Source organism: Panulirus ornatus, chromosome 44 (genome assembly GCF_036320965.1).
Source record: "Panulirus ornatus isolate Po-2019 chromosome 44, ASM3632096v1, whole genome shotgun sequence".
In the NCBI taxonomy this organism is placed as follows: Eukaryota; Metazoa; Arthropoda; class Malacostraca; order Decapoda; family Palinuridae; genus Panulirus; species Panulirus ornatus.
In genome coordinates this window covers 13525518-13550680 of record NC_092267.1, presented here as the reverse complement: position 1 = coordinate 13550680, position 25163 = coordinate 13525518, and the positions used below count along the sequence as shown (strand labels likewise).

Sequence of the window (25163 nt, the reverse complement as noted above, 5' to 3'; positions counted from 1 at the left end):
TTCACTGAGAACCAATCACTTTCCTCTTTTTCTACTCATACACATGCCCTACATCCTCGATAAAAACTTTTCACTGCTTCCAGCAACTTGCCTATCACATCATATACTCTTAATACCTTCCACAGAGCATCTCTATCAACTCTTATCATTATGCCTTCTCCAGATCCATAAATGCTACATACAAATCCATTTGTTTTTCTAAGTATTTCTCACATACATTCTTCAAAGCAAACACCTGATCCACACATCTTCTACCACTTCTGAAACCACAATGCTCTTCCCCAATCTGATGCTCTGTACATGCCTTTACCCTCTAAATCAATACCCTCCCATATAATTTCCCAGGAATACTCAACAAACTTATGCCTCTGTAATTTGAACATTCACCTTTATCCCCTTTGCCTTTGTACAATGGCACTATGCATGCATTCCATCAATCCTCAGGCACTTCACCACGATCCATAAATACACTGAATATCCTTACCAACCGATCAATAACACAGCCACCCCCTTTTTTCATAAATTCCTCTGCAATACCATCCAAACCCTCCGTCTTGCCAGCTTTCATCTTCTGCAAAGCATTCACTACCTCTTCTCTGTTCACCAAATCATTTTCTCTGACCCTCTTACTTCGCATACCACCCCAACCAAAACACCCTAACCCTATATCTGCCACTCTATCATCAAACACATTGAACAAACCTTCAAAATTTTCACTCCATCTCCTCCTTACTTAATCACTACTTGTTATTACATCTCCATTTGCCCCCTTCACCGATGTTCCCATTTGCTCTCTTGTCTTACACACTTTATTTACCTCCTTCCAAAACATACTTTTATTCTCCCTAAAATTTAATGATGCTCTCTCACTCCAATTCTCATTTGCCCTCTTTTCCACCTTTTGCACCGTTCTCTTGACCTCCAGCTGCTTTCTTTTATCCATCTCCTAATCATTTGCATACTTCCTAGAAGAAAATCATCCAAATGCCTCTCTCTTCTCTTTCACTAACAAGCTTACCTCTTCATCACACCACTCACTACTCTTTCTAATCTGCCCACCTCCCACCTTTCTCATGCCAAAAGCATCTTTTGCAAAAGCCATCACTGCTTCCCTAACTACATCCCATTCCTCCCCTACTCCCCTTACATCGTTTGCTCTCACCTTTTGCCATTCTGCATTCAATCTCTCCTGGTACTTCCTCACACAAGCCTCCTTTCCAAGCTCACTCATTCTCACCACTCTCTTCTCTCCATTCTCTCTTCTTTTCTGAAAACCTCTACAAATCTTCAACTTCGCCTCCACAAGTTAGTGATCAAACATCTCTCCAGCTGCCCCTCTCAGCACATTAACATCTAAAAGTCTCTCTTTTACATGCCTATCAATTAACACAATCCAATAATGCCCTCTGGCCATCTCTCCTACTCATAAGTATATCTGTGTATATCTCTCTTTTTAAACCAGGTATTCCCAATCATCAGTCCTTTTTCAGCACACAAATCCATAAGCTCTTCACCATTCCCATTTACAACACTGAACACCCCATGTACACCAATTATACCCTCAACTGCCACATTACCCATCCTTTGTGAAAAGTCTGTGGGACCTGGATGTGGATAGGGAGCTGTGGTTTCAGTGCACTGCACATGACAGCTAGAGACTGAGTGTGAATGAATGTGGCCTTTTTTTTGTCTGTTTTCCTGGCACTACCTCGCAGAAGCTGGGGGTAGTGATGCTGTTTCCTGTCGGGGAGGGTAACACCAGGAATGGATGAAATCAAGCAAGTATGAATATGTACATGTGTATATATATATATATATATGTCTGTGTATATGTTGATATGTATATGTATTTGTATGTATATGTGCATGTACGGGCATCTATGTATATATATGTGTGCATATGAGTGGATTGGCTATTCTTTGTCTGTTTTCTGGTGCTACCTTGCTGACATGGAAAACAGTGATCAAGTATCATAATAATAAATACAATAATGTGCGTGTGAGTGTGTATGATATCTGGAGACAGGGAAGAAAGAATACTTCACATGTACTCCTTGCGTGCTGTAGAAGGCAACTAAAAGGGGAGGGAGAAGGGGGCTAGAAATCCTCCCTTCCCCTTTTTCTTTACTTTTTCAAAAGAAGGAACAAAGAAGGGGGCCAAGTGGGGATATTCCATCTAAAGTTCAGTCCTCTGATCTAAACGCTACCTCACTAATATGGGAAATGGTGAAAACGTATGAAAAAAAAAGTGTGTGAACTTGAGTAAACATGTCTTTCATCATCTGTTTCCTGGCATTATCTCGTCAATGCAGGAAACGGCAATCAAGTATGAAATTAGTATGAAAGGAATGTTTAATAATGATTTCCTTGCAGTCCACCATATTTCATTATACATTCTCACTATCAGGGTAACTGGTCAAAAGTGATCCTTGCTGACCACTTGTAAGAATTAGTCTTAACAAAGACAGCAAAATAATGAGTTTTAAGCTTTATATCCAGAATGAAAAGAGAAAAATACACAAGAACCTATAAATCAAACAGATATTGTATTAACTATAAAGGGTTAAACATGTTATCATATCTTTAGTGTACTCTGTAGTATATGCTTCTACAATCAACATTTCATCTAAATCAAACCTTCAGGTGTGTCTTGCATCTGAATTAAATGACACTCATTTATATCATATGCATTAATATATCAACTTTACAGCTGTTTATGTGTCACATTTTAGACATTACTGTGCAATTTTACTTCACTGAAACATGAATTTCTCAAATGTTATTCTCTGTACATGAATGTTTTTATCAGTCCTTGTTAAAATTGTTGTTCATCAGTACATGGATTTTCTTTCCTATGTATTGTTTATTACAAGTTCAATTCATGTAAAATATTACATCAATTAGTATAAAGGTTTCAGATTCAAAGTGGGATAACATATGAGGAACAAATGAAAATGAGCTCCAACTTATCAAAAGACGTGATAAAAATGCAATGTACTATAATAATCACTTACACAGATTTATCATGTAGTTCATCTTGCCCTTTTTTCAACATGCTAATGCATAATTAAAAGCAATTACAGCTGAAAATTTTTGTCAATAGAATGTCTCCAAACTTGAAATTTCTTAGTACAGTACTTTGACAGTTTCTTTGCTACATCAACATCAAAGCACCATAGTTTTTCAATTAATTTCAATACAAGCAAACTGATTATTATAGTATCATTAGAAACTCAAAAAGACTATATCTGAGAGCTTTCAATGATGTTTTGAAAGTCCCCAAACAAATACATGCAAGGAAAATACAAAAAAACTACTGTCTTCCAAATTTTCAGTTGCAGATGTCCATTAGGCACCACCCAGTACCACTGTTTCTCTACTTTTGTAGACCACTGGCTAGGAAAGTGATTGTGATGTCATGCAAATTTGCATTATCTAGTTGTTCTGCAAAGGCAGCAGCAGATTGGAATTGTGGTGCATTGCGTCGATCAAAGGGGAAACCCATAGGTCGACCGTCAGGAAATTTGCTATCCAGGATGCCACAAAAGGACACAGCATTTGCACAACGACCAGTATTTCCTTGCTGGTCCACCTGAAAACCAAAAATCATACATCAGAAAATTCATTCCAAATTCTAAAGGAAGAATTTTAAAACCTGATTTTTTTCTTAAAGCAGTGACTGCTATATGAGGAAAGAAAATGATTTTCCAGAACACAATATCTACCCAGAGGAACCAAGGTGGCCTTCCTTATGAGATAAACCCTCTTTCTATCCATGGATAGGTTTCAAAACTCTGCATGCCATATGGCAAGGCTGCAGAACTCTCCCTGGCAACACCTTCTGGTTGGTCCTATTATGTCATGGGCACATGATCTATCATCACTCCTAGTCTCTGATACAAATCACCATTTATTCATTAAAAGCCTTTTGTTTGTCTTGTGAAAACCTGTCCAATTCCTAGATCTGTATCAACATGAGGTGTAGCCTTTAACTTTTCATTTAGGTTTCATTTGTTTTTTAAAACTTTTTATTTGGGGTTTGATTTCAAATTCAAATATTTACAATGAAGCACAAGATCCACAAACAAGCCCATCTGGCCAACATTAAAGACCAAACCAACATATGTTTCTATAACAGGATGTACGGGATTACAATGTGAGGAAACACTACGTTTGTACTGCTACATGATTAAGGTTATAAAGTGTGTGAATCATTTTCAAACTACTTATGATCAAAAGATTAAGTAGGGAACTTGAATTGGCAAGACCACTGATCCTAACAGTAAATAATCTTAGAAATAATAATCACACACAAATCAGACAAAAACAACTGCCTTACCTTATCTTTTTCAAGATCAGTGAGCATAACAAAGAGTTGGAAAATCATGCCTCCAGGGGTACCTCGGGGCAGCAGTACATGCTGAGGCCATCCACAGCCGCAAAAGTTGAACTCTCGCCGTGATGTCCCTAAAGAGAAAATATAAAAAACTGAATATATAACATACAAACATATGTACATCATCAGACGTGATCATTTAACTGAAAGAAATTCTCATGTTTATGGATGGGGTTGTTAGGGAGGTGAGTGCAAGAGTTTTGGAAAGAGGGGCAAGTATGAAGTCTGTTGGGGATGAGAGAGCTTGGGAAGTGAGTCAGTTGTTGTTCGCTGATGATACAGCGCTGGTGGCTGATTCATGTGAGAAACTGCAGAAGCTGGTGACTGAGTTTGGTAAAGTGTGTGAAAGAAGAAAGTTAAGAGTAAATGTGAATAAGAGCAAGGGTTGAGGGTCAAGTCAATTGGGAGGTGAGTTTGAATGGAGAAAAACTGGAGGAAGTGAAGTGTTTTAGATATCTGGGAGTGGATCTGGCAGCGGATGGAACCATGGAAGCGGAAGTGGATCATAGGGTGGGGGAGGGGGCGAAAATTCTGGGAGCCTTGAAGAATGTGTGGAAGTCGAGAACATTATCTCGGAAAGCAAAAATGGGTATGTTTGAAGGAATAGTGGTTCCAACAATGTTGTATGGTTGCGAGGCGTGGGCTATGGATAGAGTGGTGCGCAGGAGGATGGATGTGCTGGAAATGAGATGTTTGAGGACAATGTGTGGTGTGAGGTGGTTTGATCGAGTAAGTAACGTAAGGGTAAGAGAGATGTGTGGAAATAAAAAGAGCGTGGTTAAGAGAGCAGAAGAGGGTGTTTTGAAATGGTTTGGGCACATGGAGAGAATGAGAGAGGAAAGATTGACCAAGAGGATATATGTGTCGGAGGTAGAGGGAACGAGGAGAAGAGGGAGACCAAATTGGAGGTGGAAAGATGGAGTGAAAAAGATTTTGTGTGATCGGGGCCTGAACATGCAGGAGGGTGAAAGGAGGGCAAGGAATAGAGTGAATTGGAGCGATATGGTATACCGGGGTTGACGTGCTGTCAGTGGATTGAATTAGGGCATGTGAAGCGTCTGGGGTAAACCATGGAAAGCTGTGTAGGTATGTATATTTGCATGTGTGGACGTATGTATATACATGTGTATGGGGGTGGGTTGGGCCATTTCTTTCGTCTGTTTCCTTGCGCTACCTCGCAAACGCGGGAGACAGCAAAAAAAAAAAAAAAAAAAAAAAAAAAAAAAAAAAAAAAAAATTATTTATTTTGCTTTGGCGCTGTCTCCTGTGTTAGCGAGGTAGCGCAAGGAAACAGACGAAAGAATGGCCCAACCCACCTACATACACAAGTATATACATACACGTCCACATACGCAAGTATACATACCTATACATCTCAACGTATACATATATATACACATAAAGACATATACATATATACACATGTGCATAATTCATAGTCTGCCTTTATTCATTCCCATCGCCACCCCGCCACACATGAAATAACAACCCCCTCCCCCTCATGTGCACGAGGTAGCGCTAGGAAAAGACAACAAAGGCCACATTCGTTCACAATCAGTCTCTAGCCGTCATGTAATAATGCACCGAAACCACAGCTCCCTTTCCACAGAACTTTCCATGGTTTACTCCAGATGCTTCACACGCCCTGGTTCAATCCATTGACAGCACGTTGACCCCAGTATACCACATCGTTCCAATTCACTCTATTCCATGCACGCCTTTCACCCTCCTGCATGTTCAGGCCCCAATGACTCAAAATCTTTTTCACTCCATCTTTCCACCTCCAATTTGGTCTCCCACTTCTCCCCGTTCCCTCCACTTCTGGCACATATATCCTCTTGGTCAATCTTTCCTCACTCATTCTCTCCATGTGACCAAACCATTTCAAAACACCCTCTTCTGCTCTCTCAACTACACTCCTTTTATTACCACACATCTCTCTTACCCTATCATTACTTACTCGATCAAACCACCTCACACCACATACTGTCCTCAAACATCTCATTTCCAGCACATCCACCCTCCTCTGCACAACTCTATCTGTAGCCCATGCCTCGCAACCATGTAAAATTGTTGGAACCACTATTCCTTCAAACATACCCATTTTTGCTTTCCGAGATAATGTTCTCGACTTCCACACATTCTTCAAGGCTCCCAGAACTTTCGCCCCCTCCCCTACCCTATGATTCACTTCCACTTCTATGGTTCCATCTGCTGCCAAATCCACTCCCAGATATCTAAAACACTTTACTTCCTCCAGTTTTTCTCCACTCAAACTTACCTCCCAATTGACTTGACCCTCAACCCTACTGTACCTAATAACCTTGCTCTTATTCACATTTACTCTTAACTTTCTTCTTTCACACACTTTACCAAACTCAGTCACCAGCTTCTGCAGTTTCTGACACGAATCAGCCACCAGCGCTGTATCATCAGCGAACAACAACTTACTCACTTCCTAAGCCCTCTCATCCACAACAGACTGCATACTTACCCCTCTTTCCAAAACTCTTGCATTCATCTCCCTAACGACCCCATCCATAAAGAAATCAAACAACCATGGAGACATCACGCACCACTGCCACAAACCTACATTCACTGAGAACCAATCACTTTCCTCTCTTCCTACAAGTACACATGCTTTACATCCTCAATAACAACTTTTCACTGCTTCTACCAACTTGTCTCCCACACCATAGATTCTTAACACCTTCTACAGAGCATCTCTATCAACTCTATCATATGCCTTCTCCAGATCCATAAATGCTACATACATATCCATTTGCCATTCTAAGTATTTCTCACATACGTTCTTCAAAGCAAACACTTGATCCACACATCCTCCACCACTTCTGAAACCACACTGCTCTTCCCCAATCTGATGCTCTGTACATGCCTTCACCCTCTCAATCAATACCCTCCCATATAATTTCCCAGAAATACTCAACAAACTCATACCTCTGTAATTTGAGCACTCACTCTTATCCCCTTTGCCTTTGTACAAAGGCACTATGCAAGCATTCTGCCAATCCTCAGGCACCTCACCATGAGTCATACATACATTAAATAACCTTACCAACCAATCAACAATACAATCACCCCTTTTTTAATAATTTCCACTGCAATACCATCCAAACCTGCCATCTTGCTGGCTTTCATCTTCTGCAAAGCTTTTACTACCTCTTCTCTGTTTACCAAATCATTCTCCCTAACCTTCTCACTTTGCACACCACCTCGACCAAAACACCCTATATCTGCCACTCTATCATCAAACACATTCAACAAACCTTCAAAATACTCACTCCATCTCCTTCTCACATCACCACTACTTGTTATCACCTCCCCATTAGCCCCCTTCCCTGAAGTTCCCATTTGTTCCCTTGTCTTATGCACTTTATTTACCTCCTTCTAAAACATCTTTTTATTCTCCCTAAAATTTAATGATACTCTTTCACCCCAACCAACTCTCATTTGCCTTCTATTTCACCTCTTGCACCTTTCTCTTGACCTCCTGCCTCTTTCTTTTATACATCTCCCACTCATTTGCATTATTTCCCTGCAAAAATCGTCCAAATGCCTCTCTCTTCTCTTTCACTAATAATCTTATTTCTTCATCCCACCACTCACTACCCTTTCTAATCTGCCCACCTGCTACACTTCTCATGTCACAAGCATCTTTTGTGCAAGCCATCACTGCTTCCCTAAATACATCCCATTCCTCCCCCACTCCCCTTACGCCCTTTGTTCTCACCTTTTTCCATTCTGTACTCAGTCTCTCCTGGTGTTTCCTCACACAAGTCTTCTTCCCAAGCTCACTTACTCTCACCACTCTCTTCACCCCAACATTCTTTCTTCTTTTCTGAAAACCTCTACAAATCTTCACCTTCGCCTCCACAAGATAATGATCAGACATACCTCCAGCTGCACCTCTCAGCACATTAACATCCAAAAGTCTCTCTTTTGCACGCCTATCAATTAACACATAATCCAATAACGCTCTCTGGCCATTTCTCCAACTTACATACGTATACTTATGTATATCTCTCTTTTTAAACCAGGTATTCCAAAAACCAGTCCTTTTTCAGCACATAAATCTACAAGCTCTTCACCATTTCCATTTACAACACTGAGCACCCCATGTACACCAATTATTCCCTCAACTGCCACATTACTCACCTTTGCATTCAAATCACCCATCATTATAACCCGGTCTCGTGCATCAAAATTACTAACACACTCACTCATCTGCTCCCAAAACACTTGCCTCTCATGATCTTTCTTTTCATGCCCAGGTGCATATGCACCAATAATAACCCATCTCTCTCCATCAACTTTCAGTTTTACCCATATCAATCCAGAGCTTACTTTCTTACACTCTATCACATACTCCCACCACTCCTGTTTCAGGAGTAGTGCTACTCCTTCCCTTGCTCTTGTCCTCTTCCTAACCCCTGACTTTACTCCCAGGACATTCCCATACCACTCTTCCCCTTTACCCTTGAGCTTCGTTTCACTCAGAGCCAAAACATCCAGGGTCCTTTCTCAAACATACTACCTATCTCTCCTTTTTTCTAATCTTGGTTACATCCACATACATTTAGACACCCCAATCTGAGCCTTTGATGAGGATGAGCACTCCCCACGTGACTCCTTCTTCTGTTTCCCCTTTTAGAAAATTAAAATACAAGGAGGGGAGGGTTTTCAGCCCCCCCCCGCTCCTGTCCCCTTTCGTTGCCTTTTACGACACGTGAGGAATACGTGGGAAGTACTCTTTCTCCCCTATCCCCAGGGATATCATAACAAATAACATGTACTTTAGAGGAAGAATAAATAGAATATGCTAAGTGATGGAACATGTGACAATGTTCAAAGTTTAACTCATTCCCTGTAAAGCCAAATGACACATTTCAAACCTGCTATGTTATGTTAGATTTTAATAAAAAAATGGAAAAGTGAACTAAGAAGAGCTGTTTAAATATTTTCTTAGTTTCCTTTTCATACTTGTTTGCAGTTTAGTGTGTTGGGGAGAAAGAGAGAGAAAAATTTGCTCACATCCATTCTCAAGTTGTCATGTACAATGCACTGCCCCCTAAACCACAACCCAGCCCCAAACACTAAGAAAAACTGATCATCAACATATCCTAACACCCTGTCCCTCTGCTAGTGAGTAAATGTTTACAAATATGATCAATCTGTGATGCTGATTTTGGTCTTACACTTTTCTTTTTTTACATGCATTTTGTTTATAAATGACTGCTCTGTGATAAGAAATACTGTAACAACTTCATTACTAAAAAGCAAATTTTTCTGATATACATGCTATCATCAGTGAAAGTCATCAATTTGTTATGCTGTTTTTGATCTTACATATCTTATAAGTGCATTAGTTTGTAAATGATTTTTCTATTATATCATATACACCAGTGAATATCGTAACATCACTATCATAAAGTGAGCTTCTTGAGATGCATACTACTGGTAATGCATAAATAACTTTGATAACTACAGTATCACTTAGTGATGCTGCTTAGGGTCTTAAGTTTTTAAAATTCATTTACTGTACGTGACTATGATACTATGTAAACCAACATATATCATAACATCATCACTATTCTGAAGTAAGTTAAGATTGTTAATATGTATGCTACGGTTGATGGTTTACAATAATCATCTTTTTTCTCACCTGATTTGTTAAAAAATGTATGCTCTATAACATTATGCATGCCAACTTGAGGCTTTCATAATTCTATCACCATTCTAATGTGAGTTAGTTAAGATGTGCACTATCACTAGTGCATAAATATCAATTTGTGATGCTGGTTTTGGCTTACATAGACTTTTTCAAGTTTTCCACATACATTTGTTTGAACATGATTGTTATGTGATATGCACATCAACTCGTAAATGTTACAATACCATCACCATCACAATGCTAGTCTAATGAGATGCGTGGTGTTACTGGTGCATAAATCTCTATAGCAACAATCAATTTTGGTCTTATACTTTTTTTTATATGAATATGTTCCTGAATTATTACTCTATAACATACAATATCTAGTGTCATGACACCATCACCATTACAAAGCAAGTTATTTGTGACGTGTGCTACCACAAGTGTGTAGATGTTTTATAATACTAATTAATTATGTGATGCTGTTTTTTGTCTTACACTATTTGTTTTAGATTTGTTAGTTAATAAATGATTGGTTTACAATATAATATACACCATCTAGTACATATAATTATATCATCACCATTACAAAACTGTTTGTTGTGATGCAAACAAGTACAAATGTGCAAATACTTATGAAAATTATCAATGTGCAACATTGTTTTTGGAATGTTCGATGCATTATTTGCTGTACATTGTCTTTAACACATCTGTTCATAAATGATTGCTCTGTAATATAATATACATCAAAGGATAAATTTTCTACCAGCATCACCAATATATGAAATATATTACATAAAGAAATGAATATTTTGAAGGACTGTTGAATGTACTTGCAGATGGAAAGGCAGATGCATGTGTTTGGGTTTGGGTGGTATGCGAAGTCAGAGAGTTATGAAGAGTGGTTTGATGAAAAGAGAAGAGGTAGTGAAAGCTTTTTGAAGTATTAAATGTGGCATGGCAGCTGGAGTGGGAAGTATTGCTGTTGAATCTATCAAGAATGGGGTGACTGTATTGTTGAATGGCTAGTTAGGATTTTCAGTGTATGTATGGATCATTGTGAGATGCCTGAGGATTGATGAAATGCATGCATAATGCCAATAAATAAAGGCAAATGAGATAAAGGATAAGTGTTCAAACTAGAAAGGTATAAGTTTGTTGAGTGTACACTTTAAGTTGTATGAGAGGGTACTGATTGAGAGAGTAAAGGCATGTACAGAGCATCAGATTAGGGAGGAGCAGTGTGGTTTCAAAAGTGATGGAGAATGTGTGGATCATGTGTTTGCACTGAAGAATGTGTGTGAGAATTACTTAGAGGAATGAAGAGATTTGTATGTGGTATATATGGATCTGGAGAAAGTGTATGATGGGGTTGACAGAGATGCCTTGTGGAAGGTCTTAAGAATATATGACATGGAGGGAAAGCTGCTAAAAGCAGTGAAGTTTTTATCAATGGTGTAAAGCAAGTGTACGCATTATAAGAGAGGGAAGTTAATGGTTCCAAGTGGAGATAGGTCTGTGGCAGGAGTGTGTGATGTTTTTTTTAATTTGTTTATGGGTGGGATGGTGAGTGAGGTAAATGTGAGAGCTTTGCAAGGAGGAGTATGCAGTCTACAGGGGATGAGAGGGCCTGGGAAGTAAGTCAGTTGTTGTTTGATGATGATAGAGCACTAGTGGCAGATTCAGACATGAAATTGCTATTGCTGAAGTTGGTGGCTGACTTTGACATGTGTGTGAAAGGATGAAGTTGAGAGAAAATGTGAATAAAAGCAATGTTATCAGGTTTAGCAGAGATGAGGGGGACAGTTTAGTTAAGTTAGTTGTCATGCTGTTCAATGACATAAACATCAGTCTCTTCTCAAAGATGTTAAAGCCATCCTACTTTCCTTCCTTCATAAGTTCAAGATAAATTGTTTCCACTCACCTGGTTGAGGACCTGTCTCCAGGTCCCTGAAGGTGTACTCATCTGGGTTGGTGATAGATGAATCCTTAGATGGCTGCACAACATGGTTCATGCCAGGTTTCACTGTTAATGGATTTTATTTCATAATCACCAGTAAATACACTTTTTACATAATGGACAACACATGAAAAATAATTCAAAGTGCACTAAACTTTACAAAAAACAATAAAACATGAAGAATAAAAACTTCTGTAGCACTATCATCATGAGATGAACTTCCCTATGGTTATGCTTGCTAGTAGAGGTATGGCATAGAATGCTAACAGATAGTGTTGGGAAAAATGGAGGATGAGTAACTAATAAAAGGCAGTGTTGATAACATTAAATGAAACCAATGAGGCTTTCAGTAGAAACAAATACAGTACTACATTAAACTGCATAACTCTAATAAACATAAACAAGTTTCCATCAATATTCAACATAGGTAAAATCACCAAGCTGGGAAGCTTATGCAGGATTTCATATATAAACAATTATTTCTATACAGATAAGAACATGATTTTTTAAAAGTAACTTACAGGGCACATGTAAAAACGTACCCTGCCTAAGGTTCTCTCAGTGTGAGAAAAAGAATATGGAGATTAATCTGAACCCCTTAGGTGTTTGCAGACTTGGTTTATTGCAAGAGGGAAAGACAAAAGGAGGAAGAAAATTCCACAGCTGCTTCACGGGAGGAAAGAAGGAGGTACAGTAAGTCATTCCTCCTGCAGCTGGTCTTCACAGCAGCCAATGAAGTGCCACGGGTCCCAGCCTTCATGATGGACACAAGCAGAAAGCTCATGATGGCAGAGGTCAAAATAATACCTATAGACCAGAGAGAAAGCAGTAACATCAAAAGGAACAAATGAAAAAAGCTGACAGCTGAAGAATCAACAACAGGTGGAAAGCTTTTGATTCCACTCTAGATAAGAGGGAAAAGGAGGAGATATCGCCATAGATGTGTAAGGAGTATCCTATACTAGGACAAATTAAACATCATAAGCTGCTCACAAGAAAAATCATTATGGAACCTATAAAAAACACCCCAAATTTGGAAAGCAGATTTTTTGAAGGCAACTCTCCCATACACATATGTTCTATCTGTGCCTTATATATCATCTTAGGCCTTTATATCTTTTATAATCCAATTAACTTACTATGCATGCTTTCAAACATTTTCTCCATATCCACTCTTCTAATATGTTCATAATGCTTCAGACTCTACCATTACTCTGTTACAAAATTCCCTTCATAATACTGTACCACTTTTGATTTCTTCATCCCTTTTTACCTTATCAATGACTCTCTACATAGCACTGTATCTTTCTCATAATCCCATTTCTTTGTACTTTATGAACCATAACAAGCATCATGCAGTATCTCTCCATAATCAATCAATTTCTTATTCTATGTACTTAATTCAACTCTAAAATGCTGTTCAGTTAAATACACTCCCAAACCATTATATCACCTTCCCCTTCACCCAGAGCTAAAACATCCAGGTCTATTAAATCAAAACTTAGCATCATTTCTTCCTTCTGTTCATCGTGGTTACAACCTATCTACATAAAAATGTTATCAACACAATCATTTCATGGAACCCTTGTATGATATTATAAAGTCACAATTCCAAATCTGGATAAGTAGTTAGGATGTAATTCTTTATGACATTCTGTGGGTCAGTTAAATAGCATATTCACTGCCATTATTTGTACTGATATTCAGAGAAAAACATGATGATATGACTCACATGTCACAGTAAATTTGTCCATCTCAGCCCACAGCAGACGTTGTTCCATGAAATTCATCTCTAATCCTCGCACATTGAACTTGGGTGCCAAAAATATTCTGACTGTCACTTGCTTTGGCGTCTGAAGCTGGTTTTTCACCTGTAGAAAGGAATTTTATTTCAACTCACCTAGTATTTAATGATAATTACACTGTATTCTCCAAATCCTGAAAATAAGCAAGTTTTCCCTGTTTCCCCCCTTAGAAGTCAGGCTTTTGAATTTCTCAATATTTTAAGCAGTTTCTGCTACTTCATAAAGCTAATTTTACATATCCTCTACCATGTTACTCAGAAAGTGGTTTTACATGTCCATCCTGATGCTTAACTGCCCAGCTTTAAGTTATGTCCTACAGCTGTGACATAACTTTGTTTTGAAGAATTGGTCAACTTTAATATCAGTGTGACTGTAGATAAACATCACCTTCCTCTTAATACGCTTTCCTCTAACATAATCATCATCTTCCTTTTAATATGCTTTCCTCCAACATAGACAATTAAAGACATTCCCATATATCTCTTTAAATCTTTTCTTTGTTTTTCATTTTCATATATGTTCACAATTTCCCATGTTAGAAAGGTAAGGTCAGGAATAGATGAAGAGACAGTCTCAAATGCCCATCCACCTTAATTCTGACTCCAGCAGTTCTATGGGTATTTTCATGTAAAAAGAACACACAGGAAAAGCATACTTTATCTTGGATTTTGCTTTTTCACAATTTTGAAGACAATGTTCACAGTGACCAAGATATGGTTTGTCTTCTTTCTAATCTTTCTAACACTTCACTGCTTCCTCCATCTTTGATGTGTGAAAGGAGATATTAGACTCAACTGACAAGTCAATCTCCATTAAAAGTGGGGAAGCTAGAAGCAGGTGTGGAGATCTGTTTCAAATTAGTACAATGGGCATGAGTTGAGGAAATGTGAGTTATTTCTGGAGGCTGTGTTTACCTGATTCACTCCATAAATACAGGCAATGAAGCTTATGATGACTGACAAATACACACATAGATGGTATGAACACCACTAGCCATAAGTCTGACAATTACTGCAGCTTGACCAGAACTAAAAGCATATTTCTATACTTTTAAATGCTCCTTACCTCTCTCAAGTTTGGCAATGTCTGCAAAACTTTTAAGGCATAGTATAAGCCTCTTAAGCAAGTCATGTACATCTACAAACAACAAAAATAAGAGAGGTCTTACTTCTGAGCTCTGAGGGACTCCAATAGCTACTTTCACCTTGCTTGAGGAGGTACCAACAAGCATTCTCTGAAAATCTCCTAAACAAGTAGTTTTCAATCCATTTAAGATGTCTTAATCTAATACCAGCAACAAAGTCCAACTTCTTGAACAGCCTGATGGGAAGTACTGCATAAAAGGGCTTCTAGTTGTCCAAAATTACACAATAAATTCCATATACGTTTGTGTGTGGGTAACTATCTACCTGTCCATATAATGAGACTGATACAACTCTTAAACTTTTGAATAATCACTAGAAGGTTTTTCACATCTTTCCTGACTTCCTATGCTTAGTTCCTAAATGTTTTCACTACATGAATGCTTAATGCTCAATATTCATCTAAGTGAAACCATAAAGGAACTTTCAAAGAGTTTTCAGTCAAATATATCTGTCTGATTAAAGAAACAAAGGTAAGAAGTCAAGGAGTGAGGACAAGAAGATTTATGAACAGGCCACAAAAATATTTTGAATAATTGCAGGGCACAAGGCAGACTTATTCAGGGGCCTCTAGGGATTCCCATAATGCTATGGCTCTTTTACTGCAAAAAGGAGCACCTAAAAGGGAAAAAAGTAGCCTCAAAGCATTTTTTTTTTAGGCTCATCAGTTTTGAGTCACTGGTCTGATATAGCTATGAAATAATTCCTTCAATCCTTACCAAAGAATTAAGAGGCCAAACCCAGACTTACCTCTTAACAGACTACTGGCATATGACACTATATGGCAGTGCTTTTCGACTTTTATTCTGTAACATATTTGCATATCAATTTCAGCTTTATGGCACAGTACTTGGGAGCTTTTTGCAACACAATTGTTAAAAAGCATTGGTTTATGGTATACGGTAGTACATGAGAAGAAGAGATAAAAGTAAGACCTAAAGGTCCATGATCAGTTTATATACAGTTTATACAGCAGAGGGCACTCTCCTACTCGCCACTATCTCCAGGATAATAGCAAAGGAAGAACATCATGAAGCACGTAAAGAGTATACTGCCATGGAAATAACACAGCTAACTTTGAATAGGAAAATAACCCTAGACTAATACTGCAGGATGCTGTAAGACTTTAAACTATTATCATGACTGGAAAAGTCAGCAAAAGTTAACACCCATTCACTGAAATTTGTATCAAGCTTTGCCATAATTTTTACTAGTACAATCAAGTTCTGACCTAAATATATCCATTCAACTTTTTTCTAATACTGATCATCATTTCCCACGTTAGTGAGGCAGCACCAGGAACATACAAAGAGAAGCCACACTTGTTCATATCCATTCTCTAACTGTCATGTAAGGCACCAAAACCACAGATCCACATCCACAACCAGGCCCTAGACACCTTTCCGTGGTTTGCCTCACCAGCTTCACATGACTATATCAAGGCATGTGAAGTGACCAAGGGAAATCACGGAAGGTCTTAGGAGCTTGGATGTACATAGCAAGCTGTAATTTTGATGCATTACACATCACATACACATCACAGCTAAAGAATGATGTAAAAGAAATCATCCTTTCTTTGTCTCTTCTTGGTGCTACTTAACCAGTGCAAAAAACAGTGATCAAGTAAGAAAAAAACAGTTAAATGGAGATTTTTAGGTTGGAACTTAACTGTACTAGTAAAAAAATATGGCAACACTTGATGTGATATGAGTTTCAATACATGGGTTTAAAAGAATTACAATTAAATGTATCAATTGTGCCCCTTTGATAATGATATTTCTTGTTTTTGTTTGCACGTAAGTTTGGAAGGGTGTGTCCCCCAATTTGGAATTCTGATTGTGCCAGTGACTACCAGCCATAATAGTTCTTGTTAATAACATCAGTACTCACCTGGAGGTGGTAATCAAATGGAGAATGATCTATGTGTGTAAGGCGTAAATTCACTGGAGCATTGGAGTTAAAGTCAAGGCCTCGAAAAGCCTCAAACTCACGTACAGTCCATCCAGTGGTTAGAGCATCAGGCTGCTCTTTACTTAAGACACCTACTCGCTCCAGCACCACATTTGGCAGAGACAACTGATGAGAACAAAATTAATCAAAACTATACATCATTTCTACTGAGCCTACAATGATTCATGTTAAAAATGGGCCAGTCAATAAACAACTTATGTACAATGCAAACTTCTACAGGAGATACAACTTGATATAAATGTTCAAAATGTTTAAAAGACCACCAGAGATTTTAGTTAGCCTCAGAACCTTTGAAACACTGTGCCAGAGTTGCCCTTGACCAATGCTAAATGCTAAGAAGCAGCACGAGTTCATCAGTTTTGGAGATGCTTTTGCCATGGCCACCCCCTTGAGGCAGTTCCTGGAGGGAATTAGCATCTGAGACACTCATAGACAGAATAATTAGCTTCAAATTATCTTTCTTTCATACATTTTCATTGTTGCCTGCATTACTGAGCTAGCACCATGAAAAGAAGAATAGCCTTTTTTGTTCAATCTAATTTCTAGCTGTCACAAACATCAGAGCCCCTTAACCAATCATGACCTAAAGACCTTTCTGAGGTTCCCCAGACCATTTCATATGCTCTGGCTCAGCCCAAAGACATTGAGTCACCCTTGTATACTATTTTGCACTAATTCACTATATCCCATGTAACCCTTTCACTCTCCTCCATTTTCAGGCCTGATAACTCAAAATTTTCACTCCCACCTTTTATCTCATCCTTGGCCTTCATCTTCTTGTTCTTGCCACTTCTGATGTGTGTGTCCTCTTGGTCAGTCTCTTCACTCATCCTCTCCAAATGTCCAAAACATTTCAGCATACCCTGTACAGCTCTCTCAGCTTACTGCCAAACCTTTCTCTAAACCTGTCATTCCTTTCTTGATCAACCCACCTCACACAACATATCCTCAATCATAGTATTTCTTTCACATCTATCTTTCACTGGTGAGTGGGCATAGCATTCAAGAAAAATGTAATCATCCAACAAATTAGTACCTATCTGTACTGTACAGAGAGGAAATTTCACATTCATGGAACCCCATCACTTGAACATTCTCTAACATCAATAAGTTTAAATAAAAAAATGCTGTCTGCATTAACCTGTGCCCTCAGTCATTCTGTTCCATTCATCCACCTCTCTTATCCTATAAAAGTATTTCTTTACAAGTTCTTATATAAGTTTCTTACTTAGTTTCATGTTCTGTCCTCTAGTTGCTCTATCCCTACACTTTTCAAAGAAATGTTCACTGTCTATAACATAAATCTTTTATAAAAACTTAAAGGTTGTGATCAGGACATCCCACACTCTTCTCTCTTTCAAGATGGGTAAAACTCTCTATCACTTATGTTACCTTAATTCTGGCTCCATCCTTGTTGCCCTAACCTGAACATTTTCCATTAGCTCTTTGCGCATCTTTTGGTGCATTGGCCTTATCTGTGAAACATATTCTTGAAACATATTCTAGTTTTGGTCTTATGGAGGTCTCACACAAAATATTTTTGTCTATATAATCAAAAGTTATGATAATTGCCAGCAGGCAGTTTGTCTCCATAACCACTTTCCTAATATGGAACAATGGAGACAGGTTAGGGATGAAGACAACTCACTAGTCTTTCTCACACAGAGAATCATGTAGCTTACTTCCTGATAGGTAATAATCATGCTGAGGCCGTCTTGTGATTTGTCCCATCCTCATTTCTTTATATTTGCTCGGGATGAATTTCATCACCCATGTTTCAGACCAACGTTCAGGTCTCCATGTAAGCTGATGCAATCCTCCTTGCTTTTCACCTCCCTCATACAAACATATTCAGGTGCAGTTCCATACCTTTAAGCACATCATTAACATAGATCAAGAGTAGTGGTCCCAGAAATGAATCCTGTGGCACTCTGCTGGTCACCTCAACACCTGTGCAAAAGGCTCCTCTAACATGCATCCTTTGTTTCCTCCCACTGAAATAATCATTTATCTATTGTAGGAGTTTCCCCCCTTATTCCTGCTTGAAGATCCAGCTTCTTTATCATTCTTCTATGCAGTACAGAGACAAATACTTTCTAGCAGTCCAGATACAAACACTCCATCCAGCCTTGCCTTTTGTCCAGGACTGAGCTCACTTTATCATAGTTACACTTGACCTTCTTTCCCTGAAACCATGTTATTTCTCACAAAATTTCTCCTCTGTAAAAAGTCATAAAAAGCCATTCACTTGCTCTCTAGTAATCTTTTCCAGAACCTTACACACCACGCTCTTTAGTAGGACCAGTCTATAGTCCATCTGTTTCAGGTCTCTTTTCTTATATGCAAGTATGACATTTGCCCTTTTCCATTCCCTTGGCACTTTGCCTCTCCCACTGACACCTTTAACAGTTATTAAAGTGGTTTATCTTGAGGTAAAAGGGACAATAATAAGGCTAAAGATATGAAAGGCACCTGGAGTGGATGGGACTATGGCTGAAATGCTGAAGTATGTAGTATAAAGTGTGATGGATGCAACTGATATGTAATTCAACATGGAAACAGAGGGCTGTGCCCAAGGATTGGGTGAATGCTATTATTGTTCCTTAATTCAAAGCAAAAGGTGCTAAGGGTGGATGTAGCAATTATAGGGGAATAAGTCTCCAAAGCATACCGGGAAAAGTGAATGCAAGAGTGTTGATTGATGGAGTGATGAAAATGACTGAATACAAAATGGACTTGGAGAAAGCATATGACAGAGTTGAATGAAAAGCTTTAGGGAAAGTGTAACCGATATATGAGAGGCAACTGTCAGATGGCATGAAAGCCTTCTGTAGAGTAGCAATTGTATGTGCAAGAGTGGATGGAAAGGTGAATGAAAGTTTCAGTATACTTGTGAGTGTCAAGCAGAGCTGTGTGATATCACCATGGCTTTTATTGAGGATGTAAGGCATGTGTGTGAGTGGGAAGAGAAGAAAGTGATTGGTTCTCAGTGAATGTTGGTTTGCGGCAGGGGTGCGTGATGTCTTCATGGTTGTTTAATTTGTTTATGGATGGGGTTGTTAGGGAGGTGAATGCAAGAGTTTTGGAAAGAGGGGCAAGTATGCACTCTGTTGTGGATGAGAGAGCTTGAGAAGTGAGTCAGTTGTTGTTTGCTGATGGTACAGTGCTACTGGATGATTCATGTGAGAAACTCCAGAAGCTGGTGACGGAGTTTGGTAAAGTGCGTGAAAGAAGAAAGCTGAGAGTAAATGTGAATAAGAGCAAGGTTATTAGTACAGTACAGTAGGGTTGAGGGACAAGTCAACTGGGAGTGTTTGAATGGAGAAAAACAGGAGGACGTGTTTTAGATATCTGGGAGTGGATTTAGCAGTGGACGGAACCATGGAAGTGGAAGTGAGTCACAGGGTGGGGGAGGGAGCAAAAGTTCTGGGAGCTTTGAAAAATGTGTGAAAGGCGAGAACATTATCTCGGAAAGCAAAAATGGGTATGTTTGAAGGAATAGTGGTTCCAACAATGTTATATGGTTGCGAGGCGTGGGCTATAGATAGAGTTGTGTGGAGGAGGGTGGATGTGTTGGAAATGAGATGTCTGAGGACAATATGCAGTGTGAGGTGGTTTGATCGAGTAAGTAATGAAAGGGTAAAAGAGATGTGTGGTAATAAAAAGAGTGTGGTTGAGAGAGCAGAAGAGGGTGTTTTGAAATGGTTTGGTCTCAAAGAGAGAATGAGTGAGGAAAGATTGACAAAGAGGATATATGTGTCAGAGGTGGAGGGAACGGAAAAGTGGGAGACCAAATTGGAGGTGGAAAGATGGAGTGAAAAAGATTTTGAGTGATCGGGGCCTGAACATGCAGGAGGGCGAAAGGCGTGCAAGAAATGGAGTGAATTAGAATGATGTGGTATACCGGAGTCGACGTGCTGTCAATGGATTGAACCAGGGCATGAGAAGCGTCTGAGGTAAACCATGGAAAGTTTTGTGGGGCCTGGATGTGGAAAGGGAGCTGTGGTTTTGGTGCATTATACATGACAGCTAAAGACAGTGTGAACGAATGTAGCCTGTGTTGTCTGTTCCTAGCGCTATCTCACGTGCATGCGGAGGAAGGGGGTTGTCATGTCATGCGTGGTGGAGTGGCAACAGGAATGAATAAAGGCAGCAAGTATGAATTATGTACATGTATATATATGTATATGTCTGTGTATTGGGAATACCTGGTTTAAAAAGCGAGATATACATAAGTATACTTATGTAAGTAGGAGAGATGGCCAGAGAGCGTTATTGGATTACGTGTTAATTGACAGGCGTGCGAAAGAGAGACTTTTGGATGTTAATGTGCTGAGAGGTGCAACTGGAGGGATGTCTGATCATTATCTTGTGGAGGCTAAGGTGAAGATTAGTATGGGTTTTCAGAAAAGAGGAGTGAATGTTGGGGTGAAGAAGGTGGTGAGAGTAAGTGAGCTTGGGAAGGAGACCTGTGTGGGGAAGTACCAGGAGAGACTGTGTACAGAATGGAAAAAGGTGAGAACAATGGAAGTAAGGGGAGTCGGGGAGGAATGGGATGTATTTAGGGAATCAGTGATGGATTGCGCAAAAGATGCTTGTGACATGAGAAGAGTGGGAGGTGGGCTGTTTAGAAAGGGTAGTGAGTGGTGGGATGAAGAAGTAAGAGTATTAGTGAAAGAGAAGAGAGAGGCATTTGGACGATTTTTGCAGGGAAAAAATGCAATTGAGTGGGAGAAGTATAAAAGAAAGAGACAGGAGGTCAAGAGAAAGGTGCAAGAGGTGAAAAAAAGGGCAAATGAGAGTTGGGGTGAGAGACTATCAGTAAATTTTAGGGAGAATAAAAAGATGTTCTGGAAGGAGGTAAATAGGGTGCGTAAGACAAGGGAGCAAATGGGAACTTCAGTGAAGGGCGTAAATGGGGAGGTGATAACAAGTAGCGGTGATGTGAGAAGGAGATGGAATGAGTATTTTGAAGGTTTGTTGAATGTGTCTGATGACAGAGTGGCAGATATAGGGTGTTTTGGTCGAGGTGGTGTGCAAAGTGAGAGGGTTAGGGAAAATGATTTGGTAAACAGAGAAGAGGTAGTAAAAGCTTTGCGGAAGATGAAAGCCGGCAAGGCAGCAGGTTTGGATGGTATTGCAGTGGAATTTATTAAGAAAGGGGGTGACTGTATCGTTGACTGGTTGGTAAGGTTATTTAATGTATGTATGACTCATGGTGAGGTGCCTGAGGATTGGCGGAATGCGTGCATAGTGCCATTGTACAAAGGCAAAGGGGATAAGAGTGAGTGCTCAAATTACAGAGGTATAAGTTTGTTGAGTATTCCTGGTAAATTATATGGGAGGGTATTGATTGAGAGGGTGAAGGCATGTACAGAGCATCAGATTGGGGAAGAGCAGTGCGGTTTCAGAAGTGGTAGAGGATGTGTGGATCAGGTGTTTGCTTTGAAGAATGTATGTGAGAAATACTTAGAAAAGCAAATGGATTTGTATGTAGCATTTATGGATCTGGAGAAGGCATATGATAGAGTTGATAGAGATGCTCTGTGGAAGGTATTAAGAATATATGGTGTGGGAGGCAAGTTGTTAGAAGCAGTGAAAAGTTTTTATCGAGGATGTAAGGCATGTGTACGTGTAGGAAGAGAGGAAAGTGATTGGTTCTCAGTGAATGTAGGTTTGCGGCAGGGGTGTGTGATGTCTCCATGGTTGTTTAATTTGTTTATGGATGGGGTTGTAAAGGAGGTAAATGCAAGAGTCCTGGAAAGAGGGGCAAGTATGAAGTCTGTTGGGGATGAGAGAGCTTGGGAAGTGAGTCAATTGTTGTTCGCTGATGATACAGCGCTGGTGGCTGATTCATGTGAGAAACTGCAGAAGCTGGTGACTGAGTTTGGTAAAGTGTGTGGAAGAAGAAAGTTGAGAGTAAATGTGAATAAGAGCAAGGTTATTAGGTACAGTAGGGGTGAGGGTCAAGTCAATTGGGAGGTGAGTTTGAATGGAGAAAAACTGGAGGAAGTGAAGTGTTTTAGATATCTGGGAGTGGATCTGTCAGCGGATGGAACCATGGAAGCGGAAGTGGATCATAGGGTGGGGGAGGGGGCGAAAATTTTGGGAGCCTTGAAAAATGTGTGGAAGTCGAGAACATTATCTCGGAAAGCAAAAATGGGTATGTTTGAGGGAATAGTGGTTCCAACAATGCTGTATGGTTGCGAGGCGTGGGCTATGGATAGAGATGTGCGCAGGAGGATGGATGTGCTGGAAATGAGATGTTTGAGGACAATGTGTGGTGTGAGGTGGTTTGATCGAGTAAGTAACGTAAGGGTAAGAGAGATGTGTGGAAATAAAAAGAGCGTGGTCGAGAGAGCAGAAGAGGGTGTTTTGAAATGGTTTGGGCACATGGAGAGAATGAGTGAGGAGAGATTGACCAAGAGGATATATGTGTCGGAGGTGGAGGGAACGAGGAGAAGAGGGAGACCAAATTGGAGGTGGAAAGATGGAGTGAAAAAGATTTTGTGTGATCGGGGCCTGAACATGCAGGAGGGTGAAAGGAGGGCAAGAAATAGAGTGAATTGGAGTCATGTGGTATACAGGGGTTGACGTGCTGTCAGTGGATTGAAGCAAGGCATGTGAAGCGTCTGGGGTAAACCATGGAAAGCTGTGTAGGTATGTATATTTGCGTGTCTGGACGTGTGTATGTACATGTGTATGGGGGGGGGGTTGGGCCATTTCTTTCGTCTGTTTCCTTGCGCTACCTCGCAAACGCGGGAGACAGCGACAAAGTATAAAAAAAAAAAAAAAAAAAAAAAAAAAAAAAAAAAAAAAAAAATGTCTGTGTATGTATATATATGCATACACTCAAATGTATAGGTATGTATATGTGCGTGTGTGGACGTGTATGTATATACATGTGTATGTTGGTGGGTTGGGCCATTCTTTCATCTGCTTCCTTGCGCTACCTCGCTGATGCAGGAGACAGCTACAAAGTATAATAAATAAATAAATAAATAATATATAGTGAGTGGTGGGATGAAGACGTAAGATTATTAGTGAAAGAGAAGAGAGGCATTTGGAGATTTTTGCAGGGAAATAATGCAAATGACTGAAAGATGTATAAAAGAAAGAGGCAGGAGGTCAAGAGAAAGGTGCAAGAGGTAAAAAAGAGGGCAAATGAGAGTTGGGGTGAGAGGGTATCATTAAATTTTAGGGAGAATAAAAAGATGTTTTGGAAGGAGGTAAACAAAGTGTGTAAGACAAGGGAACAAATGGGAACTTCAGTGAAGGGGTGAGTATTTTGAAGGTTTGTTGATTGTGTTTGATGGTGGAGTGGCAGATATAGGGTGTTTTAGTCGAGCTGGTACTTACTCCATCTCCTTCTCACATCACCACTACTTGTTATCACCTCCCCATTAGGCCCCTTCACCGATGTTCCCATTTGTTCTCTTGTCTTACGTACTTTATTTACCTCCTTCCAAAACATCGTTTTATACTCCTTAAAAGTGTTTTGGGAGCAGCTGAATGAGTGTGTTAGTGGTTTTGATGCACGAGACCGGGTTATAGTGATGGGTGATTTGAATGCAAAGGTGAGTAATGTGGCAGTTGAGGGAATAATTGGTATACATGGGGTGTTCAGTGTTGTAAATGGAAATGGTGAAGAGCTTGTAGATTTATGTGCTGAAAAAGGACTGATGATTGGGAATACCTGGTTTAAAAAGCGAGATATACATAAGTATACTTATGTAAGTAGGAGAGATGGCCAGAGAGCGTTATTGGATTACGTGTTAATTGACAGGCGTGCGAAAGAGAGACTTTTGGATGTTAATGTGCTGAGAGGTGCAACTGGAGGAATGTCTGATCATTATCTTGTGGAGGCTAAGGTGAAGATTTGTATGGGTTTTCAGAAAAGAAGAGTGAATGTTGGGGTGAAGAGGGTGGTGAGAGTGAGCGAGCTTGGGAAGGAGACCTGTGTGAGGAAGTACCAGGAGAGACTGAGTACAGAATGGAAAAAGGTGAGAACAATCGAAGTAAGGGGAGTGGGGGAGGAATGGGATGTATTTAGGGAATCAGTGATGGATTGCGCAAAAGATGCTTGTGGCATGAGAAGAGTGGGAGGTGGGTTGAGTAGAAAGGGTAGTGAGTGGTGGGATGAAGAAGTAAGAGTATTAGTGCAAGAGAAGAGAGAGGCATTTGGACGATTTTTGCAAGGAAAAAATGCAATTGAGTG

The 25163-nt window shown here is 39.6% G+C and overlaps 1 protein-coding gene across 1 annotated transcript in view; it reads right to left on the bottom strand.

The window, feature by feature from the left end:
• Positions 1–2473: 2473 nt before the first annotated feature.
• Positions 2474–25163, bottom strand: part of LOC139762757 (phenoloxidase 1-like) — an 84150-nt gene continuing 61460 nt past the window's right edge. Inside the window, exons 11-15 of the mRNA XM_071687865.1 lie at positions 16865–17050; positions 13760–13898; positions 11992–12093; positions 4340–4467; positions 2474–3592 (exon numbers count right to left, since the gene is read on the bottom strand). Coding sequence (XP_071543966.1) covers positions 3377–3592; positions 4340–4467; positions 11992–12093; positions 13760–13898; positions 16865–17050 — 771 coding nt within the window. The 3' untranslated portion in view covers positions 2474–3376. The remainder of the gene's footprint in view (positions 3593–4339; positions 4468–11991; positions 12094–13759; positions 13899–16864; positions 17051–25163) is intronic.